Here is a 23,257-nt window from a genome sequence, read left to right on the forward strand (position 1 = left end):
GTGAATAAGGGAAAACAACACCGGTTACCAGGAAACAGGTGGGTTACTTCCTATTAGGACAGCGAACTAGAGAACAGGGAGGCGAACGCATGCTTTTCCCATGTAGGGCCGATGTTCAATTGCATCAGAGTAAGACATAAACTTTATTACCTGATTCGCATGTTAGAGCCACCACGAGAGTGAGTAAACCCTTTTATTGTATGCTGTGTTGTCTTACCTGTTTTCGTTGCAATTGTCGACGTGTGTTAATAAATGTATGTATTTGAGCGTATTTTCTTTTTATTGTATGTCTCCCTGACGCCGATTGACATACATGTTTTCTTTCACAGAGAAAGAAAAGTAGAGAAAATAAACCCCAGCAGTAAAATTAACTATGGAATAATTAATCATTGTCTATGTTTAAATATTCGTAAATGTGCAAACACAGCTAGCGAAGAAAGACTTCTATCTTTATATAAAAAGTAAAGTGAAATTTTTCGCACAGAGAGTGACATTAAAAACAATTTTTTGACCCACACTCCATTAACAAACACTATCCTTATACAGAGCGTCCAAAAAGTGACTGATGGGTTGAAAATCTTTGTCATTTTACCATTAATGATTATTTTTTTCTCTATTTCAGATATTTTATAGATAATATTTTGGAAATTAATTATAGATAAGTATAGCATTGAACAACGCATGCAAATTGTGAAATTATTTTACAAAATCAGGGGTTAATTGTTTTGACTAAAACAGCTTATCGACGACATTTTCATGTAAGAGACCCAACACAATTCGAAACATTGTGCGCCGATGTGAATACAAGGAGCTGTACTTGATCTTCTGCGAGCAAGCAGACCCCGAAACGTCATCACAAATGAAAATAGGGAAAGAGTGTGAGAGAGCGTAGAAAAAAGGGAGTTAAATCGCAATCCAGAGATTCTGTAATCTGTCATGAATAATGTTTTGGAAAGAGCACAAATATGCGAAGCGAAACTGAAAATGGGCAACATTTAAAAGATATTTTTGTTCATAAATAAAGATTGTGTGAATTTTGTATTGATTTTTTTTTAATGCCAATGTCTTAGTCAGATTGTGTTAAAATTACAGAAAGATATCAAAATAAAAGAATCTATTTCAGTTCAAAACCCTTAAATGACTTTTTGGACTTTTTGGACACTCTGTATACTGTTTTCGTTATATGCGATCTTTACCGTAAAACTAATTAATGTGCATACGTACATCTTTTCATTATTTTCCTTTTGATTTTAATTCACTGATTATTTTAATATTAATGAAGCGTGTTTTTATGTAGACGGTTTTATTTCGCTTTCAAGAGCCAACAGTTTGTGCTTAAAAGCTATTTTCCACATACTTTCTCTAGTCGGGCTGTAAATTATAAGTCGATTTATATGTATGTATACATTTATCATTTTTGTGTGTGTGAATATATTTGCACAATGCGGGCGATAATGCGTATGTAAAGGGAGAAAAATCTCCCAAAGTACCAGGGGATCTAATTCATACCAAGAAATTGATCGCTAAAAATATACGAACAAAAGTATTACGATTTGACGAGCGATAACTAGCATGTACTTTCAGACAGTCATGGTGTAGCGGTAAACGCACCCGACTGCAAGCTCTGTGGTCGTGAGTTTGAATTCTGGCATATGATATGCCGTAGTGCGGCAAAACATGTGTCCATACATAACTATTTTATCTATCTATCTTATATAAAAAGAAAATCGTTATTTTTAAACTTAAAAGAATGAAGAGCTATGAAGACGGGAGTAGTACTATTAAACGAGCAGCCTTTTATGCTCCAGAATTCTTTTTCCTATGTGATCACCACCATTTTCAATGTACTTTTGCCAGGAATTCAATAACGTATCTCTGCTTCTAGCGCACTCCATCACAGAGGTTACTTTCTTAGAGTCTCATACCGTCGATATCTGCAACAGAGAGATTGAACCTAAGGTGAATGCATAATTTCAGTGATCATAACAATGCAATTTGCATGACGTGACCCAGCCCTGACCACAGAACTGGGGACACTCTCTTTCCCCCTCTCTCTCTCTCTCTCTCTCTCTCTCTCTCTCTCTCTCTCCCCTCTCCCACGCTGGGCACTCACAACTCGCACGCATTCCCCGTTGCTACTATGTGTATATAAAAACCTACCAGCCCTATTCGTACTAATACTCACACAGCCCTACCGAAGATGTCTTCCTCAGAAGACGAAAAGCAACACTGCAGTCAACTTCGAACTGCACACGAAACTTCTATCATTTTTCGATCCACACATTAAAAAGATCATCAGAAAATTTGAAAAATCAAATAAAACAGAAGCTCTTTAAAAACGTTTGTTTAAACGAAAGAATGCTGCCTAAATACACATATATATATATATGTGTGTGTGTGTGTGTTTATATATATTATAAAACAGTAATCTACAGACACGCGTGTATTAGGAGCCCTCCTCCTCTTCAGCGTAGCTTGACTGTTATTAGGATTCGAACCTCGGACCTTATGTATTTCAGTCCAGCGCTCTAACCCATTACGCTATGATGCCATAGACAATTTACTGCTTAGTTTTTATCGTTTATGTGTTTACGTAGTTTTTGTTGTTGGTGTTTTAAAAAATATTAAGGTTAACGTCTCCGCCTCGGAGATTCGGTGTTTTTCTAAGAAAGTCGCCCATTTTTTTATTTGGACGTATTTTTATTTATTTATTATTTTATAAAATAGTAATCTACGGACACGCGTGTTTCGGAGCCCTACTCATTTTCAGCGTAGCTTGACTGTTGTTAGGATTCGAACCCCGGACCTTATGTATTTCAGTCCAGCGCCCTAACCAATTACGCTATGATGCCATAGACAATTTACAGCTTAGTTTTTATATTTGTATGTATATATGTATGCATACATATATGCATGTATATATGTATGTATGCATATATGTATATATACATATATGTGTATATATATATATATATATATATATATATATATATATATATATATATATATATATATACACAGGGTGACCCAAAAAAACGGGCCCTAACTCTAATTAGGCTCCGTTTCTTTGTGTTTTGTCCGAATGAAATGAAACTTTGGTCATAACTAGTTTATTATATTCAAAACATCACATCAAAACACTAGGGTCTTTGGCCTTTTTTTTTCTCCCTTCTACAGCATGTTCTAGATGGCCCCCATGTAGCTTTTTTTTTTGTTTTTTTGTTTTCTTTGGGAGGGGTCACCCTGTATATGTATATATGTATGTATACATGTATATATGTATGCATATATATGTATGTATACATATATGCATTTATGTATACATATATGTATGTATACATATATGCATTTATGTATACATATATGTATGTATACATATATGCATTTATGTATACATATATGTATGTATATATATATGTGTGTGTATATGTATGTATATATGTGTATATATATGTATATATGTGTATATATATGTGTGTATATATGTATATATATATTAATATATATATATATATATATATATATATATATATATATATATATATATATGAAGAATAAAACATGTATAAATACATTTGAAGCCAAAACTGCAACACGAATTTTTTTTTTATAAAATAAACAGATGTTTATTTTTAAAGAAATATATTTCGGAGTAAGACTCCTTTATCAATCATTTTTTTCTTCTCTTCTTCCACGACATGATGTAGTGGGAGATAGTTCGATGAAGAGTCCACGTGATGTTGTTAACTGCGGGGGTTTTATGAAGCCGGATAGGTGACGCGTGGTCGCGCATTTTGAAAATCTGGGTGGTTATTTTGTGTATATCCGTTAGAAGTGTTGAGTGAAATTTGAAGAATAAAGCATTTATAAATACATTTTCAAAATTCGCGACCACGCGTCACCTATCCGGCTTCATAAAAACCCCGCAATTAACAACATCACGTGGACTCTTCATCGAACTATCTCCCACTACATCATGTCGTGGAAGAAGAGAAGAAAAAAAATGATTGATAAAGGAGTCTTACTCCGAAATATATTTCTTTAAAAATAAACATCTGTTTATTTTATAAAAAAAAAAAATTCGTGTTGCAGTTTTGGCTTCATATGTATTTATACATGTTTTATTCTTCAAATTTCACTCAACACTTCTAACGGATATACACAAAATAACCACCCAGATATATATATATATATATATATATATATATATATATATATATATATATATATATATATATATATAATTATGTTAATAAAAATAATACAGTTTTATATATATTAATTTTCTAGGTACCTCCAATGCTTACCACAGGATTCACACTTATATATAACACGATATAACTGTAATATAAGTCAATTTAATCAATATATCGTGTGTACCATTCAAAAGAAGCTTAAAATAACCTAGTCATATTTTTTTAAATTTTAGTGTAATAATACAAATAATGATTACACGTGACTGAAATCGTGTTTACATTATCAACGCCTTAAAACAACGTTTCTATATAGTGATCATTCTGAAAGCGTAAGCATAAGTGTATTTAATGAATAAAATAAAATTTTTGCGAAATATGAGAAAGAAATATTTTTAAGCGTCTTTTCTTATCAATATATAATATGATTAGTTGAATTTTAAAAAAATTCTAAAACTAATCATTTTTTTTCCAGATATAAATGATTTAAATTTCAATATACCTTCATATGAAGTTTTAAACACAGAATTTTGAGTAATGTATCCAATTTATTTTTAAATATATCGTCAAGGGTGTGAGTTCCATATAGAAACGTTGATTTAATTTGAATAAAATAAAATATGTATCAAGTGCACTTGAAAGCCAAATCACAACATAATGTTAGGGAAATAAACAAATATTTTGTTTGAAATTTATAACATAAATATATTTCGGAGCTAAACTAGTGGATGTATTGCCATCGGGGCCCATAGGGTAAGTCAGGGGAAACGGGTGTTTTTAGAACGCTCCTTGCTCTCCTTGAGTAAGGGGTGGAGAGTTGGGAAGGTAATCTTTAAATCTGTTTAGTTTGTTGTTATTGGTTTTGTTTCCCTTAAAGCATCCTCGTGACTCACCCTGTAGTAATTAGCTTGGCCTGGGGCTGAATGTTTCGGAGCCATGAGGTATCCGCTCAAGCAACAGCGTTACAATAAAATTCACATAATAAACAATAGCAAAAAACGTTACTTCTATTATTCATTTTTAGCGCCTTTTACCATCTGTCAAATTTACACACAGAACGATGACGTCGTCGATTCTGCGTTAAAAAATTGGAGATTTTACACGATAAAATGGGGATACTCATAGTTCTCACACGTAATTTCAGTAAAAATATATTTCAGGTTGATCCGTCGTAACTGAAAAATCGCTTGTATCTAAAAAGTGTATATAAAAATATGGTTGTATGTTACATCTATAAACACCTATCTAATGTGTTAGGTAATTTGACTTATGTTTTATTTTCCGTTTCAGATGTTTGATAAGTCGGGTAGCGGTTATATATGTGCTTCGGACTTGAGGGTCGTGATTCAATGTTTGGGAGAAGACCTAACCGAAGAAGAAAGTAAGTATATTATTTAAACCTTTAATAACAACACGTCGATCATGAATGTTGATTGAAATAGCATTTTTAGCTCGAACCAGAGAATTTTGTTTTCAACTTAATTATGGGAAGGGAATTTTAATTCCAGACATTGAACATAAATAGAAGGCACAAGTTTGTCAAAAAAGAAAGAAAGAAAGAAATGGATGAAATATCAAAATAAATAGAGAGAATAAAGAAGAGAGGATTAAAAAAATTAAATACGAAACAAGTTCTATGATTTCGGCCAACTATTCCTCTTGCCTTTGTCAGGTGGTAACCGCGACGGGATAGAAACTCCGAATCTCCTAACTGTATTCTCAGCAATTACTGCCTTCCATAGTTGTCTTTCGTCTCACCATGTTTTGGCCAAGTAACCTTCTGGCCGGCTTTGAGTAGAATTCACGAGAATTGTCTTAAGATAGCGATTTCAATCCTACCCAAAGCCGGCCAGAGGCTTACTTGGCCAAAAACGTGGTGGGACGACAACAACTATGAAAGGCAGTAATTGCTGTGAATGCAGTTAGGAGACTTGGAGTTTCTATCCCGTCGCAGTTACCACCTGATCAAGACCAGAGGAATAGTTGGCCGAAACGTCGTGAAACAACAACTAAAAGATGAGAATAATAGTCCGCAATAAACAAAAGAATAAATAATACTCATCTCAATAAACAAAAGAATAAATAATACTCATCTCAATAAACAAAAGAATAAATAATACTCATCTCAATAAACAAAAGAATAAATAATACTCATCTCAATAAACAAAAGAATAAATAATACTCATCTCAATAAACAAAAGAATAAATAATACTCATCTCAATAAACAAAAGAATAAATAATAATCATCTCAATAAACAAAAGAATAAATAATACTCATCTCAATAAACAAAAGAATAAATAATACTCATCTCAATAAACAAAAGAATAAATAATACTCATCTCAATAAACAAAAGAATAAATAATACTCATCTCAATAAACATTCCAATTAATTAAATAAGTTTTATGATGTTTAGTACGGAATTCAGAAAGTAAAAACTTATCTCAGAAAAGAAAATCCGGTTTTCTTCAGCAAAGTCCCTCGATGGTTGTTGACGCCCTATTCCGAATTTGTGTTCGGAGGATGTTATCTGTGGACTGTTTCTCACCGATATAAATGATTGTAGACTCAAGATAATTATTTTTGTTTTTAATCAGGCTTTCTCGAAGAAAAGTCCATTTGTTACGTTGTGGGAATTCATTTATATATCGTGTTATTGTCTGTGACGTGTCTAATGTCTATTGTTGGGTTCTTCACTATCTGAACCTAAAATTATCTTTGTAATCGTCAAATTTGAGGTCTAAATGTTCGCGCGCCCGCGTGTGTGTGTGTGCGCGTGTGTGTGTGTGTGTGTGTGTGTGTGTGTGTGTGTGTGTGTGTGTGTGTGTGTGTGTGTGTGTGTGTGATACATGTATTCGACATACCTTATCAACTGCGTCTTTGGTCTTGTGGTTCACCTGGAATTTCATATGTTCTTGGAGGGAAGCTGGAAACCTGTTTGAACAAATTCATTTCACTCCAAAACTATGGGTAGTTTTAAATATACTTTTTATTCACTTTCAAGGTGTCGGTCGCAGAAGAATGGAAAGTGAGTATCTTTGCTTGTGGTTAATTCTAATCTCCAATTTGGAGACACGCCATCTCCCTCCCAAGGGGGAACGTCTTGTTAAACCGTCCGCTCTCTTTGACGTCCAAATTCCAAATCGGCTCTGTATCCAGCCAACCTGATCACGTGGTAACAACCACATCCTTCCGGTCAGCTATTTTTAGAACTTCCAGTGCAACTTGTCCATTTTATTCCTCGATAATGTTTTGACAACTTTTATCAAAACATAGTTTTACATCTCATCTCTTGTTTATCTCGCCAGTTAGATAGATAAATAGATAGATAGATCGAGATATGTAGATAGATAGATAGATAGATAAATCGAGATACATTATGTATATATATATATATATATATATATATATATATATATATATATATATATATATATATATAGATCGACAGACAGATAACAGACCATTTCTTGTGTTCCTCAACTGAATAACACACTGGCGGTTGCTGCGGGCGTGTCAGATTAAGAAACAATTTATTGAAATTAAAGAAAATAAAAATATGGCCTTTATTTGAACATTTATAATAAAAATATGTTTATGAATCGAAGTTTATACAGTTTAGTCTAATAGACACGATGCAACCATCGGGAAACTTTGCTTAAAGAAAGTCCGATATTTTACAATTTTAATTATTTTTAGTCTGCAATCATTTATATCCGTAAGAAACAGATCAGCTATTATGTCGTACGAACACAAATTCGATATACTTGGCCTTTTGACTAGGAGAAAACTGTAGTATCTGGTCTGATACTAAACTTCATTTGTTCTGTCCTCAATCAGTGGAGGAGAAATCCTCCATTACTGAGGCAATTTTTATTTTTGTTCCAATCCAGTATGCCCCTTTTGGGGAGCTGGATTTTCCCCACATTAAAAATCGGCCTTGTGTCTATGTCTGCTCTTGTGGGGAGACAAATAAATAGGAAAATAAATTCGGAATATGGGGCGTCAGCAACCACCGGGAGACTTTGCTTGAAAATCCTATTAGGGGAGGAGGCAATTTACTAAATCGTGTGCGTTTTCATTGGCTACTTAAACATCAGTATGCATTGAAAGGAAAGGGATCATATTATGAAGATCCTTTTTTCTTTTTTTCTTTTTTTTTTTGTCTACACACCATTGATATTATATTGCAAAGTTCACTCCTTTTTGAGAAGGAGAAATCTCGAGAGACTTACTATTTATTAAATAAATATAACAGGGTTATTTCTCTTCTCTAAGTCTAACTGTTTCAGTGGTTGTGTGAGTAATGGCGTCGGCTGGAGTCGACATTGATTTTAATCCGGTGTTTGAATAATGCGTCTAATGATATAGTTAACTATAACAATATTCTTTTTATTCCCCCCCCCCCACAAAAAAGGCATATTGGCACTTGAAAAGTAAGGAACTACTATTTATGATCAGTTTAACAGGGGATTATGGATATTTGCGTAGTGAGATGCTTGTTTACGTTACATTTAAACTTCTGCAGTTTAATACAGTCGGGTAAACAGGAAAGGAGTTTCAATGTCTAGCAGTCCGCGGGAATAAATTATTAGATTTGAAGGTTTCTCAACATCTAGGGACTTAAACAGCGAAGAAGGATTTTACAACTTGTTGATTTAGTTGGGGGCATTTACATCGAGGAGGCACAAGTGCTTTAAGTTCATCGGAGCGCATTCCCTTAAAGTACTTGTAAAACAGGCGTAGAACAGCAACATTGTGACGATGAGACAGAGGTTGGAACTTGGCCAACAGTGCGGGATATGTTAGATTTGAGACTTTTTTTGTGATCCTGTTTAGGAGTGAGACTCGTGGTAGATACAAGAACCCAGAGGTGATGAGATATTGAAGGGTCTTGGTTACGATGAAACGTGTGTGTATATATATATATATATATATATATATATATATATATATATATATATTAATATGGTCAGGTTATGTCATATGCTACTGGTACCATGTAACCCAGTACTACCTGCCTTATGGTCGGGTCACCGGCGACTAAACTGGTTCCCCCACCAGACTTGTTTGGTGAGGAGGGCAACTAGTCTCCCTGAAGGATTAAAAACAAGACCTTTCTAGGGGGAATGAACCCTTTTCCGGGGTCAACGGCCAATTATCACTGTGTATATTTGTGTGTATGTATATATGTGTTGGAGTGGAGAGGGCTCCCGTAAGACGTGGTGAAGGCAACCTTTCTAGGAGAAGCATATCTCTGATTTAAAAACCCATAAAGCGGGAGACCAGTATCCGCATTAAGCTGGTATGCAGTTTAATTTGTTGCTGGCTATCTTGCTTGTTGCTGGATCTCAAAATTTTGAACCGAGAGAGAGATTTAGCTGTCGTACAAAACTAAGACTCTGTAACATCATCTGTATATAGATACTCCCTCAGATATATGGGCTCATAGATTTTAAGTGTCTGAGGGAGTGGCACTCGTCTGACAAGACGTTGCAATCATCATATATGTGTATATATACACATATATGTGTGTGTATATATATACATGTCTCTCTCTCTCTCTCTCTCTCTCTCTCTCTCTATATATATATATATATATATATATATATATATATATATATATATATGTATGCATGCATATTGAAATTAATAAAAAGATTTATTATCAAAATAATTTTATATAAATATATATTATATTTCAAATATAAATTTTTATTTTAAATATAGTTTTTAAAAGCATAAAATTCTATTAGTAGATTAGTGGCGCCTGACTAGTTGTTTCGACTCAAAATACCAAAGCACAAATATGTGTGTGTGTAATGTTCACCATATATATATATATATATATATATATGTGTGTGTGTGTGTAAAATAGTCACTGTAAATATATCAAATATATATATATATATATATATATATATATATATATATATATATATATAAGCGAGATAAGACACAGATAAAAATCCGATGAAAAATCCTGATAGATATTACTAGAGATAATACTTTCAGGGTAATCCTAGCCAAAAAGGAAAAGCTCAATATTTAAGAATAGAGCAATATATAAATTTAGTTGTTAAAATTAAATTCTGAAAATCAAAATATAGACACATATATTCGAATTAAAAATGTATTGTTTGACAAAAGGAATATATAGGAGGGGATATATTAATTTCCTTAATCCATGGATTTTCAATAATGGATCATATCATCAGAGGAAATGAAGTGCGGTCATCAAAATGTTCAATGTGAAAAGGCACTTATTTTGCTTTTTTTTTACACAGTGATCACCACTTATCAAGGCCCGGAAGCCACTCAGGGATAAGAGTTATTGCAAGTACATTACGTTAATGTGGAGATTTGATGAAGTGTTTAATTAAGGGAGCGGTTCACTAGGAATTTGTTAACATTGGACTTGAAGACATCCAAGTTGTAGTCCGGAGGGAAGCAGGCAGACGGAACAGAGTTCCACAGGCGTGCAGTTCTAAGAAAGAAGCTTAATTCATGGAATCCGCGTTTTGATTTAGGCACAGATATAGAGTGGGGGAAATTTTTCACAGTGTATTCAGCTAGACGGGTGTTTTTCGTGAAAGATTGGCGAGGGGGGACCAGAGATTGGAGTTCAGACGAGCACCTGCCATGGAAATAACGATAAAACAAGGATAGGCTCGCAACGTCTCTTCTGTGGGAGAGAGGTTGCAGGGTAGAGAAAAGGGCATCCCCCACTAAGCCACGAAGTCTATTTTGTACTCTGTGAAGGCAGGATAGGCTGTTTTTAGCAGCTCCTGCCCAGATATGGCAACAGTATTCCATCCTTGGAATTTTCAGCACAAATATTGAAAATAGTTTTTTGGTGGTGAATGATAGTTATATGAAAATAATTATTGGAAGAGGGAATTTCATACAACCTGGGCAGTCCATTATCGGAAGGAGTATAATGTCCTCCGGAGTTTTATTTCCAAGTAGGCAGAATATTGATCCAGGGGAGAAGGCAGTAATCCCATAGAACAAAGATGCGTGGTTGCTCCTTATTGATATTCCGAAAAGTATACGGGGCGGCCGTATTCGTTGGTGTGTTGAATGCGTTTTGGTAATCCAGATTCCTTTTGGTGTTGGCACAGTATATATTCTTTTGTTAAACAATAAATTTTTAACTAGAATATATGTGTCTATATTTTGATTTTCAGAATTTAATTTTAACAAATAAATTTATACATACATATATATATATATATATATATATATATATATATATATATATATATATCACCATATATGTAACTGTCATCATAAGTGCTCATATCAACAAAACGAACGGCAATTTTTATAGGTAAAATAAACTTTATTGTATTATTGCGACTTTCAGTTTTATGTTTCGTTATTTACCTCCATATAAGTCGTAAAATGTTCTTACCATATGTCACACACAGGCTTATCATGTTTTTCGCCATGAATTATATATATATATATATATATATATATATATATATATAAATGTTATTTGTCTTTGTTTTTGCGATACGTTTTGAATTAATTCAATTGTTTACGAAAGTGCATTTTTACCTAAATGCGAGTTAGGTATAATTTTCCCTTTAACCAATTTGGTGACTGAATCTAGCAAGATTCGAAATATATGTACATATATTCATTAATAAATGAAATATATATATATATACATATATTTATATATATATATATATATATATATATATATATATATATAGAGAGAGAGAGAGAGAGAGAGAGAGAGAGAGAGAGAGATATTCATTAAGTAAAATGCAATATGTAAATGCGTACATAAATACATAATATGCAAACGTAATTCTCCGAAATACTTCATTAGATATAAAAAATTGATATAATCAACAGATAAAATAAAATAAATTATATATATATATATATATATATATATATATATATATATATATATATATATATATACATATATATATATAAAATGAAAATTACAATTGAATTTACCAAAATGATCCAAGATGGTAAAATTAAAGTAAATTATAAATATTAAAGAATTAATATTTATTTTTTTTTATAGTTATGTCTCGGAAGTAGAGTGAAAAGCACATCTTATTTTTCTTTTATTAATATTATTTTTTCCTTGTACATATTTTTCTGAATTATTCCATGGATTTCTGCCTTTGGATTATTATGGACCATCTTCTTCCAATTACGGGATTTCCTTGGATTTTACTTGTACAAATGGAAATTCTTTTAACTTTCTTGAAGTTTTACATTTGGATTTTACCGTCACTGGATTTTTTATCTTCCACCAGACTATCCATTAATGTGTAATCACCTTTTTCTTTATCATATTCCCTCTGCTTAACTTATTTTGTATTCAAGTAAGATCTTTGACTTATTTGCTGTTTCATCAAATACTTCTGCATGCAAAATCCGATCCCGCATTTTGCTAATTCCTACCCTCTGATGAGAAGGAGAGTATTTCTTCGAAACTCCGCGGATTAAGGACTATCCATTTATCTAGTGTTTCCTTTTCAGATTAAATATGTTTTTAACTCATTTCAAAGTGTTTTTTAACATATTTCATTAACTGTTTGCTCATATATATATATATATATATATATATATATATATATATATATAAGAACTCCGCAAAATTCCGCCGTTCCTATAAAACCTGTAATGTGTCATTATTATTCAGGTCGGCCATTAATATGTAAATAACATAAAATATATAGTTCAATGCATGGAAAAAAAGAAAAGCGGGACGAGAACATACAAGATATCACCATCTGTAATTCCGTAAGCATTTTTTTAGGACAAGTTATCGACATTGAAATTCTTTTGTTGCAGTCGAAGTAATTGATGGAGAAACGGTTTTGACGCCGAGATTTATTTGACGATCCTCGTGTGTGTATATATATATATATATATATATATATATATATATATATATGTACAGACATATATATGTATATATACACGTATATATAAATATACATACGTATATAAATACGTATATGTGTGCATATATATATACATATATAAATACATATGTGTGTATATACTCGTATATATAAATACATATATGTACATATATATGTATATGTACATGTATATATACATATATGTAAATATATAAATATATATTGATGCATACATATATATGTATATATAGACATGTATATAAATACATATACATATATAAATGCACATATACATATATATATATTGTTTCTTAAAACGTAATGTGTTTTCAAAAGTGCATGCGAACTAACCGCCGTAAATACTTCTGTTGCCATTCATTTTTAAAGTGTTCCCACTCTTACCATGGACTATTATGACCGGGATAATAAAAATAAATGTTGGGCTTTATACTTTTTCTTTAACATTTAATTGATGCTGCTCTATTATAAAATGTTACCCTTTTTCCATAATAAAACAAAGGTGTATGTATTCATATATACTAAATAAAAATATGTATGTATTCATATATACTAAATAAAAATATGTATGTATTCATATATACTAAATAAAAATTCGTCTCGCCACACATGCTTTAGCCTGAATTAAGAAAAACAGTCAGCTTTACAGTAAATGCAACATTCTAACTTCCCGCCGTTGGATACTCTCTCTCTCTCTCTCTCTCTCTCTCTCTCTCTCTCTCTCTCTCTCTCTCTCTCTCTCTCTCTCGCTCGCTCGCTCGCTCGCTTTCCCTCTCTCTCTCTCTCTCTCTCACACACAAACTCTCTCTCTTTCTCTTTCTCTCTCTCTCTCTCTCTCTCTCTCTCTTTGATTGTTTATTGTGACTGCCCGCTGACATGGCATTTATAATACCGAATTACCTTTCATTTGTGTGTTAATTCCAGGCGGCCTGGAGGAAAGATGCTAGATTGTGAAGTTAAGAATGGCTTTGTTCGAATCTCTCGACCAGCAGAAATAATCAATTCCTACACTTATGATTAAATAACCACGAAACACTAGTGTCTCTAGGTCTAATAATATTTTATATTTATTTTAAAAATATTATATATAATGCATTTATATATATCCATCTCTAATCTAATTATTGCTCAGCAAATTTAATTAAAAACTCTTTCCGTACTATGCCAAATATAGCACAAAATATAAATAACTCGAACAATAGAAATTAATTAATCAGATAATTCCTCGAATTGTAATTGCTAAACCTCACATCAATGTCCCCTTAACAATGACTGTATGTTCAATGACGTAATTTACTAATGCATTGTGACTACTTTATCCCAACTAATAATATAAACCATATTTCATATTGTCCTTTCGACTAAATTAGAAATTTTATAGAAAACTCTCAATAGCAAACCCTACTTATTTCAATGTTAAATGTTAGCCCTCTTCCAAAATCCATGAACCATTATACCCCTCCATTTAATTTTACAAGTCAGTCTACTACCCATAATGTCACGGGACTTTTTCCTTTCCATACTATTAATCCTTTAATTGCAGTTGATTCTCTCATCCCCCCCCCGAAAACTTATTCCTATATCGAAGCGTCGTCTTTTCCAATTAAGATACCGATTTCTTCTCACTTATATTTAAAAAGGCAATAATAGCAAAAGCTATCGAACTTCTTTAACGGCTATAGTTAAAAGCCTTCAGTTTTGTAATATACCTTTCTCCTTGAGATAGTCTATTCTGAAAAAAATTAAATCTTATACCCCGGCTCTAAGATACGTCAACTTTACATTTCAGAGGCAGCCTAAATATTCTCTTTAAAAATAACATTATAAACTTCAAAACCGAAATAATCTTCCATTATGAGCATAAGAGTAAAATTTAAATACGCTCAATTCCTGGTCCTTATAGAAATGTTACCATCATCTTCTCCTTTATCTTTATATTCTACTTTCTCCTCATTATTTGCTTTATCTTTGTATCTGCATCTATTCCTCTCCTGCTTATTGTTTGTTTGCTCTTTTAATATATTCTCATGAATTAACTGTATTTCTATCCGATCCAGATAATTTTAAACGATTATTTCATGTATATTTTTATAATATAATTTAGCCTCTATCTTAAGTATATGGTAGCATTCTTGCATTACATGTAACCGCCCGTATTATTTTCCCTTTTTCTTCCCTCTCATAGCGACTATTTTTATCTGTATATATATATATATATATATATATATATATATATATATATATATATATATATATATATACTACCATACCGCCCGGCATTGCCCGGTCATAAAATACGCTTAAATATGATATTTTTATTAATGCAGATTTCGTATTTATTATCATATTATATTAGACCGAATATATAGCAATGATTTAAAAAGGTTTTTTTTAAATAAAAAAGCGACTCGTGCGCCATCACCGAGAATCGAAACCAAAACGTTTAGCTTACGATTTACTTCTTCCTTTGACGTTAATTCCTGAGTTATGAAGACATGTTTGCTGCAAAACTAAAAATTAAAACATGAACCAATAGCTATTGCGTTATACATGCATATTCGTAATGTCGTGGTTCGACCTTCATCTGGCAAATTCCTTTTTTTTTATTTTCACACTTTTGTACCGATTTTCCCCGGATAAACCCCAAATATAAAGTTTTGCATGGGTTAGAATACCTTATATATGAAGTTTCATGTCTGTAGAACAAAAGCTGACAGAGGAGTTTCGTAGACAAAAATTTTTAAACAAATATATGTATATATATATATATATATATATATATATATATATATATATATATATATACGCATATATGTATATAGAAAGAGGTTTGTGTTTACTGTAATCTTTTTACGCAAATATTAAGCAAGTATAAATCATGTAGAATATCTGCATGAATATAATTATACGTAATAGTTAACTAAAGATGGTCATCCCAAAAGAAAACCAAAAAGTAACTAATAGAAAATTAATTAAAATAAATGTTTAAAAAGAATATGCAAATTAGCTAGATCTTTTGCTAGTTTATGTATATATAGCAAAGTTGTATTTTTAAATAAACAGAAAAAAAGGTTTTTAATACGAATATCAATGCACAAAAATATAAGAGTGTATATATATGTATAAATATATATATGTGTGTGTGTGTTTGTGGCCATTTGCATATACATACGCGCGTGCTTTCTCTTTTATCTATGAGCATACTTATTTTTTTATTTCACTTATTTTATTTTTATTATTGTTTTTTTAACCTTTATTTTTATTATATGCTTTATTTTTTTCTTTTCCATATTTTCTTGTTAACTAATTGCTATGAAGTCACTTGATGTAGGTAACTTTAAAAAAATACTATTGCAAGGTCAAAAACTTGCCAACCATAAGTGAGATAGATATATCCCGACCCCAAATAACAGCATTTATTTCCTCTATGTAAAAAAACGTCCCTCGTGAAATATGAGAACTAAAGGACAATATAAGGGAAGAGAAAGTAACGAAGCTGCTTAAAGTAAACTGAAGGATCACTCCCTTGAGTTATTCAAAAAATAAATAAATATACATATTAAAGTATACTTTAAGTGTGTCTGTACAAGTTAATAACACTTTATTATTGGTTCTTTAAAGTTAATCTATAATTTTTAGTACAAACTTTTGAACAATTAAAATCATCAAAATTATCTCCCCTTTCTTTTGTAAATGCATTTGTTTACAATTTATTTTGAATCTGTTACATAAATTCCTTTGCTTCTAAAATCATTTTCAACTTATTTCGAGCGTTGTTCTTCCGAATCACTACTTGTGTAAAGTGAACCGAATTCCAGGTAAAATATTGAATAGATTCTGTTTAATATCCAATAATTCTTTTCATCGGAATAAGATTAACAATTGTTGTTAGAGTAATTGAAAACTACTTCCGCTGATTAAGAAAAAAATACGGGTTATTCTTGCATAAACAATCCGTTCGCAGATCGTTAAACAAAAGCCATATGTATTCCTTTCAAGTAGTTTATATTAATCAACGGAAACAGAACATGGCGTGTATCATATTACTTTGCAGTAATTTGCTTTTAAAGTAAAGTGTAAATATTGATGGCTATCAAGTGTGGAGGGTCAATAGCTGTGATTAACGGGGTTTACACTTAAGATAAGCCATGACACCATCTTAAGGTAGACGTCTTATATGACGAGTTGGCACGAAACACTTGGTAACCAAAATAAACAGAAACATTTATTAATGGGATTTACATTAGGTAGTTAAGTTAGTCAATTTTCGTATTTTTTTCCTTTAGTCCTCAGATTCTACGAACAATGTTACTGACAAAGGCAGAAGAATTGCTGTTTCTGAGTTGGAATATCATCATTGACTATTTTATTTTATCTTGAAGTAGTATATTTAGCTGCTTACGGTAGGTGACTTCATACCTTGTCTGGCGCAATTCCCATAAAAATAGTCTAATCATATATATATATATATATATATATATATATATATATATATGTATATATATGTATGTATATATATATGCGTACAGCTAAAATTAATTCTTCGAATAGAATAGTTTTGCACCACTTTGTCCTCTTACGAAGACGAAGATTGCGATATAATAATGCTAAACGTAATGTCTACAATCCTTACTCTTATTTTGATCAAAATCTATTACTTCATCCTGATTCTAGAAAGTGTATAAAATTTAAGACATAGGATTAAGGAGCCTTAAGAGAAATTTAAACTTATAAAACCTTGTTTAATTGATTTCTGATGACTGGATTAAATTTAATGAACATCTGTAATATTTACCTGTATTATACGCTTATGATTCTTTAGGAAACTGAAATTCAGAGAATATTTATGAATTGCTATTTAGTATCTATTTTTAAATCTCACAAAAATCCAATTTTTCATGAAGGAATTCCACCACGTCTTCGTCTTCTTTGCATAGACACAATTAAGCTAAATATAGTTTACATAACTCACCCTTACGCTAATTCTTTTCGATTTCTCTCGGACACCGCCAGGAAACGTGTCTTACTAGATAATTATAAACTAAAGTTTATATGAGTATAAATAATCTCTGGCAAAGCTTGATCGAGAAAGCTAGTTATATACGTATTTATGTAACAAAATAATCTATCTCTCTATCTTATATATAATCAAGTGACATTGTCTGTCTGTTGGTTTGTCTGAAACGGTCTCTACTAGACTACTCTTTCAACTTTTGGTTCACAGACTTGAAACTTTATATATAGGGAATTAGACATGCGGAACAAATTCGATTTGGTTTTTTAACTGGTGTAAGTAGCTGCTAAGGGGTCAAAATTGAAAAGAAAATGGAACTTGACAGGCACAAGTCTACTTAAAGTGTTCTTGTATGCATGCGCAAACATACATTTATACGTTAAAATCGGTTCATTTTTTAATTATTTTTTATCCGTTTGACGATAAATCAAACGGTAATGGCTAAGGCTGGAGCACTAAATGTTTTGGTTTCGATTCAATGGCAGCCAAGTCATTTTTTTTTTCTTTTGAAATCACAACTATGAATCACAATTATCAAATAAAGTTCACGTGAGTCTAAATAATCCCTGGCAAAGCCTGGTCGGGACAGCTAGTTATACGTATTAGAACAATAAAATAATCTTGCTATTAATATTATAAAAATATTTTCTTTTTCAGTTGATGAAATGATCGCCGAAGTGGATATTGATGGAGACGGAAGAATAGATTTTCAAGGTGACTATTTGTTTGTTAACAATTTCCATAAAACCCATTTTATTAAATATTTGAGGCAACTTATCTTCGTATATCCTTGGTTTCTTCTAAGTTCCTTATTGGTTTTCGACTTTCGAGCTGGAACTGGCCGATATATTTGCGGTATTTTTTGTCTAGTTTAGTTATTTCGAATTCATCTGGAGCCATCTTCACGGGTGGGTCAGAAGTAAAGTACATGTATTTTAAAATATTTTTAAGTAATGGTTTTAGCCCTTTTTATTTGTTATTAATGTGTAACCACTTATCAAGGCCTCAAGGCTACTCAAGCACAAGAGTTAAACGAGTGCCAGGTGGGCGGTGAGACAACACCGTGATGATTGCTAATGATGGTGGTGATTAGGCAGAATTTGATTCTTTAAGAAAATGGCTAAACAAAAATTTGTTTACATTGAACTTGAAAATGACCCTCTTGTAGCTAACTGGAAAGCAGTATCGCGGTATGTGTGCCACAGATGTGCAATTCTTTGAAATAAAGTTTCGTTTAGTTTTATAGGGTTTTTTTTACAAAGGGGTCGCCAAATATCAAGGCCCGGGGGCCATTGGAAGATAAGGGTTAATGTATGTATTGTAGTTATTGAGACAGTTGCGTAATAAACGTTTATAGAAGTAATTTGGTATAATTAGATCATTTACGAGGATGGCTAAACAAAAACTTGTTTACGTTGGACTTGCAGATAATGATATTGTAGTCAGCTGGAAAGCAGACCAACGGAACAGAGTTCCAGAGGCGGGCAGTTCTAGGGAAGAAGCTTTGTTCATAGAATCCATGTTTAGGTTTAGGCAACGATAGAGAATGGGGGAATTTATTGATAGTGATTTGGGCTAGACAAGTGTTGTTTTTTTTTTGTGAAGGATAGGCGGGGGTGCATAGATTGGAGCTAAGTCGAACACTTGCCATGTAGAGAGAGAATGGGAAACTATTGATAGTGGTTAGACGAGTTTTTTATTACATTTTCACCCCAAACAAGGTACATTGCCACTTTGATGTAGGGAGCTACTATCAGGGACATAAGCTACAGGGGTACTATGTGGGGAGTTGGGCAGCAAGATGTCGGTTCACGATATCATCAAGTTTTGCGAATGTTTTACAAGGGGGGGTGATTGTCGAGTACTTACAATGAAAATAACAATAGAGTTGAGAAAGACTATCAACGTTTCTTCCGTGAGAAAGATGTAGCAGGGTGAAGAAAAGTGCATCGCCCACAAGATTTCGAAGTCGGGTTTTTACTATGTCAAGGTAAGAAATGGCGCTCCGAGTAACAGATTCCCAGATGTTAATTTTTTTTTTTTTAGTATTTCTCTATAAAACTTCTAACAATAGTTTCTTGTTCTAATATAAATGCATTGTATAAACCCGAAAACTAACGAGGAACTTTAGAAACCATCAAAAGATATACAGACACGTTCAAAATCTAATAAAAATTGCCCCCAGTTTTTTTCCGGGGAGAAATAGAATAAGTTTGTCAATGATACATACGAGATATTTCCCCCAATAATACTGTGTAAAAAGGCGCGAGATTTAAAACCACAGATGTTAATTACATTTCTAAAAAAAAAAAATTTAAAAAAAAAAAAAACAAAAAAAAAAACAGAAATTTTAGTAAATGTACGAGTGCAGACTTTTGTATTTAGTCATTCCAAATAAAAATTTTATCATGAAAATTAGATAACTGTTTTCAAAAAAACATTTTTTAAATGTTGTGTTCGTAAGAATGGTAGCATTTGTTGCTGCTTATGAGAATTAGCAAGAACATTTTGTATGCGCATGAAACTATTTATTAACAATAGAAAACAATGATAACTTTACAAGAACGATAATTGTAAATAATGTGAGGCCACCATCTTTGTTCGTTCTTTCTTCCCAATGGAGATAACACAACTCTTTTAGAGTTATCTCCCTTTATATCCGCTTATAACAATAACAACCTCTGCTCTCTGTAATTTGATTCCATCTGTCAACGAGCTGTGGTGTAGTGGATAAAGTACTTTGTTAAATTCAGTTGTCAGTTCTACTATGGTGGAGACTGAAGGTTCAATCTTCAGTGCAAGTGGCACTCAAAAATACAATTGCCAATTACTTAAGTTATGGCTGACGGAACGAGAGCATGCTAGTGTCAGTGGGTTAAATAAAGATTCCGTTCGAAATACCCAATAAATGCGTAAATTGGATGGGTTATCTTGTTTTAAATAACGCCGAGGCAACACTAAAAGAAGCTTTGTCTGTCAGTTCATTTGTTGTGTTTAAATTGAAAATTAAATTTCTGATGATTCGTCACATTTTTTTTTTAAGTTTAATGAAACATTTTCGTGGGGTTTTCATCCTTTTTAAATTTGAAATAACATTTTTGTTTTTTGATATGCTTTTTACTTTGGATTTAGCATTTTTAAAAGTCTGTAATGCTTTTATGTTTAAAATAGTATTTTGTTAGTCTTTTTGCTCTTCTTCATCCCAAAGCACGTAACGTAAGGGGCTTCTAATTGGGGCCATGTTTACAGAGGCAATATGCAGAGAGTTGAGGAGTGGGATATTTGTTCCCATTATATTTAAATTTCTGTATGTTTGAGAAGCAGGAAACAGGGAGGGAATTCCAAAGTTTAGCAGTTCGAGGGAAGAATCTATTATAAAAGGCTTTTTGGCATCTAGGTACATCAATAGTGAACGAGTGGGATTTTACTGATTGTCGAATTAGTTGGGTTCACAAGTGCTACGAGTTCGTCAGAGCACATCCCGTTAAAGTAAAACAGACACATGGATACAATATTGCGTCGATGAGACAGGAGTTGGAGCTTAGTTGACAGCGCGGAATCTATCAGATTTGATACTTGTTTTTAACCCTGTCTAAGGGTGAAAGTAGATGCACCAGCCCAGATGTGGCAACAATATTTTATGCATGGGCGAATTGTGGTTTTGTAAAGAATACTGTAAGGTCTGAGTTATTTTCTAACACGGTAGAGGAAGCCCACCTGCTTTCCACTGGCCATGACAAGTTCTTCAATGTATTTGTTCCAATTCTTGTTGCCTGTGCCTATTAAATTTACCACGCTTTATAAATTTGGAATAGCATGTTCGTTGATTTATCGGGCTTCTTAAGGTGAATTAGCATTTTGTTGGAAATCGCTCGAGAATAGGCATGAAACCACTTGATGTAAGGAGCTAGCAAGGCTGAAAGATAATTATCACAAAAACATGAATTGCTCATTTATTTAATAAAAAAAGGATATAAGTAGGAGGAAAACAGTCAGTAGGAAGAGAGTTCCACCGTCGTGCAGTTCTTGACAAGCTACTGGAATGAGAAGCTGTATTACAATGAGGTATTAAAACAGCAAATTGATTGAGACCACTAGACCAACAAGTTAAACGAGCTGGGAAAAAGGAAACATAGAACAGATCAGGCAATTCTAAAGAATATATGTCATAGTAGTCTTTATAGAAAAGTCATGTGTTACGCCTTTTTTTAAGATTGAAATATAGAACTTGGACGCATCTTAAAAATATTCCTTATTCTTTTTGTTTTCTGTTTCATTTTTAACCAATTTTTTAAATCTGTTATTTATTATTTTCAGTACGGCGCCATTTTGTTATAACTCTAATTTTATCAGTATTCCAAGTATTTTGTGTTCGTTTATTAATATATGTGTTTTCTTCTATTTTGTTGTTATCTAATAGAATTCCTGGCATGTATGTGTGAAGACAAGACGAGCAAGGACTGATGTCTCTCGAACCTTCAACCGTAGACGGCTGCGATAATTTTGTTCCCCGTGGCATCAATCTCGCACAGTCTGCATATTTTATGCTTTCTATCTGTGATCTCATTCAACCCAACTTCAACAATATAAGAAAAAAAAATACGAACAATGGCGAATTTCACTTGTTTATTTCAAGTGAATTATTTACGAACGATGATGGGCTTTTTTTCTTACGTATATTAAGAAAAAAAAAAGAATTACAAAATGCATACCTTTATCATTTTTTTTTTCAACCTTCTTAAACATTTCGGTCAAATCTAATCACATCGGAAAGAAGAAAAAAGGGAAAAATCATTCATTTGAAATAATGGACGAATCAATGGAAGGGAAGGGGAAATATTAATAAAATAAAACAAATAATCAAACTGTGTTGCGTTTGAATATTTCTCTCTCTCTCTCCCTCTCTCTCTCTCTCTCTCTCTCTCTCTCTCTCTGTGCGTGCGCGCACACAAAAGTGAAATCCAAACAAAAATAAAAGCATAGGAAAAATCAAGAATACAGAAAAATATATTAGAATCGCTTTTGCGTCGTTTTTATAAATAACCAACAGTACCCGCTAACCGCCGTTGCTCGGTGGAAGCGTGCTCCTTCCCTCTCGAAAAAAATTGGAGTACGGTTGTTA

At 32.4% G+C, this 23,257-nt stretch overlaps 1 protein-coding gene across 2 annotated transcripts in view; it reads left to right on the forward strand.

Moving 5' to 3' along the window:
* Positions 1–23,001, forward strand: part of LOC145277532 (neo-calmodulin-like) — a 332,153-nt gene extending 309,152 nt beyond the window's left edge. For both annotated transcript variants that reach the window (XM_080128983.1, XM_080128982.1), the window contains 3 exons: positions 5,484–5,574; positions 18,793–18,849; positions 22,556–23,001. In XM_080128983.1, coding sequence (XP_079985109.1) covers positions 5,484–5,574; positions 18,793–18,849; positions 22,556–22,599 — 192 coding nt within the window. In that variant the 3' untranslated portion in view covers positions 22,600–23,001. The remainder of the gene's footprint in view (positions 1–5,483; positions 5,575–18,792; positions 18,850–22,555) is intronic.
* Positions 23,002–23,257: the final 256 nt, after the last annotated feature.

Source organism: Euprymna scolopes, chromosome 6, assembly GCF_053919585.1.
Source record: "Euprymna scolopes isolate OS-2025 chromosome 6, ASM5391958v1, whole genome shotgun sequence".
Taxonomy (NCBI): Eukaryota; Metazoa; Mollusca; class Cephalopoda; order Sepiida; family Sepiolidae; genus Euprymna; species Euprymna scolopes.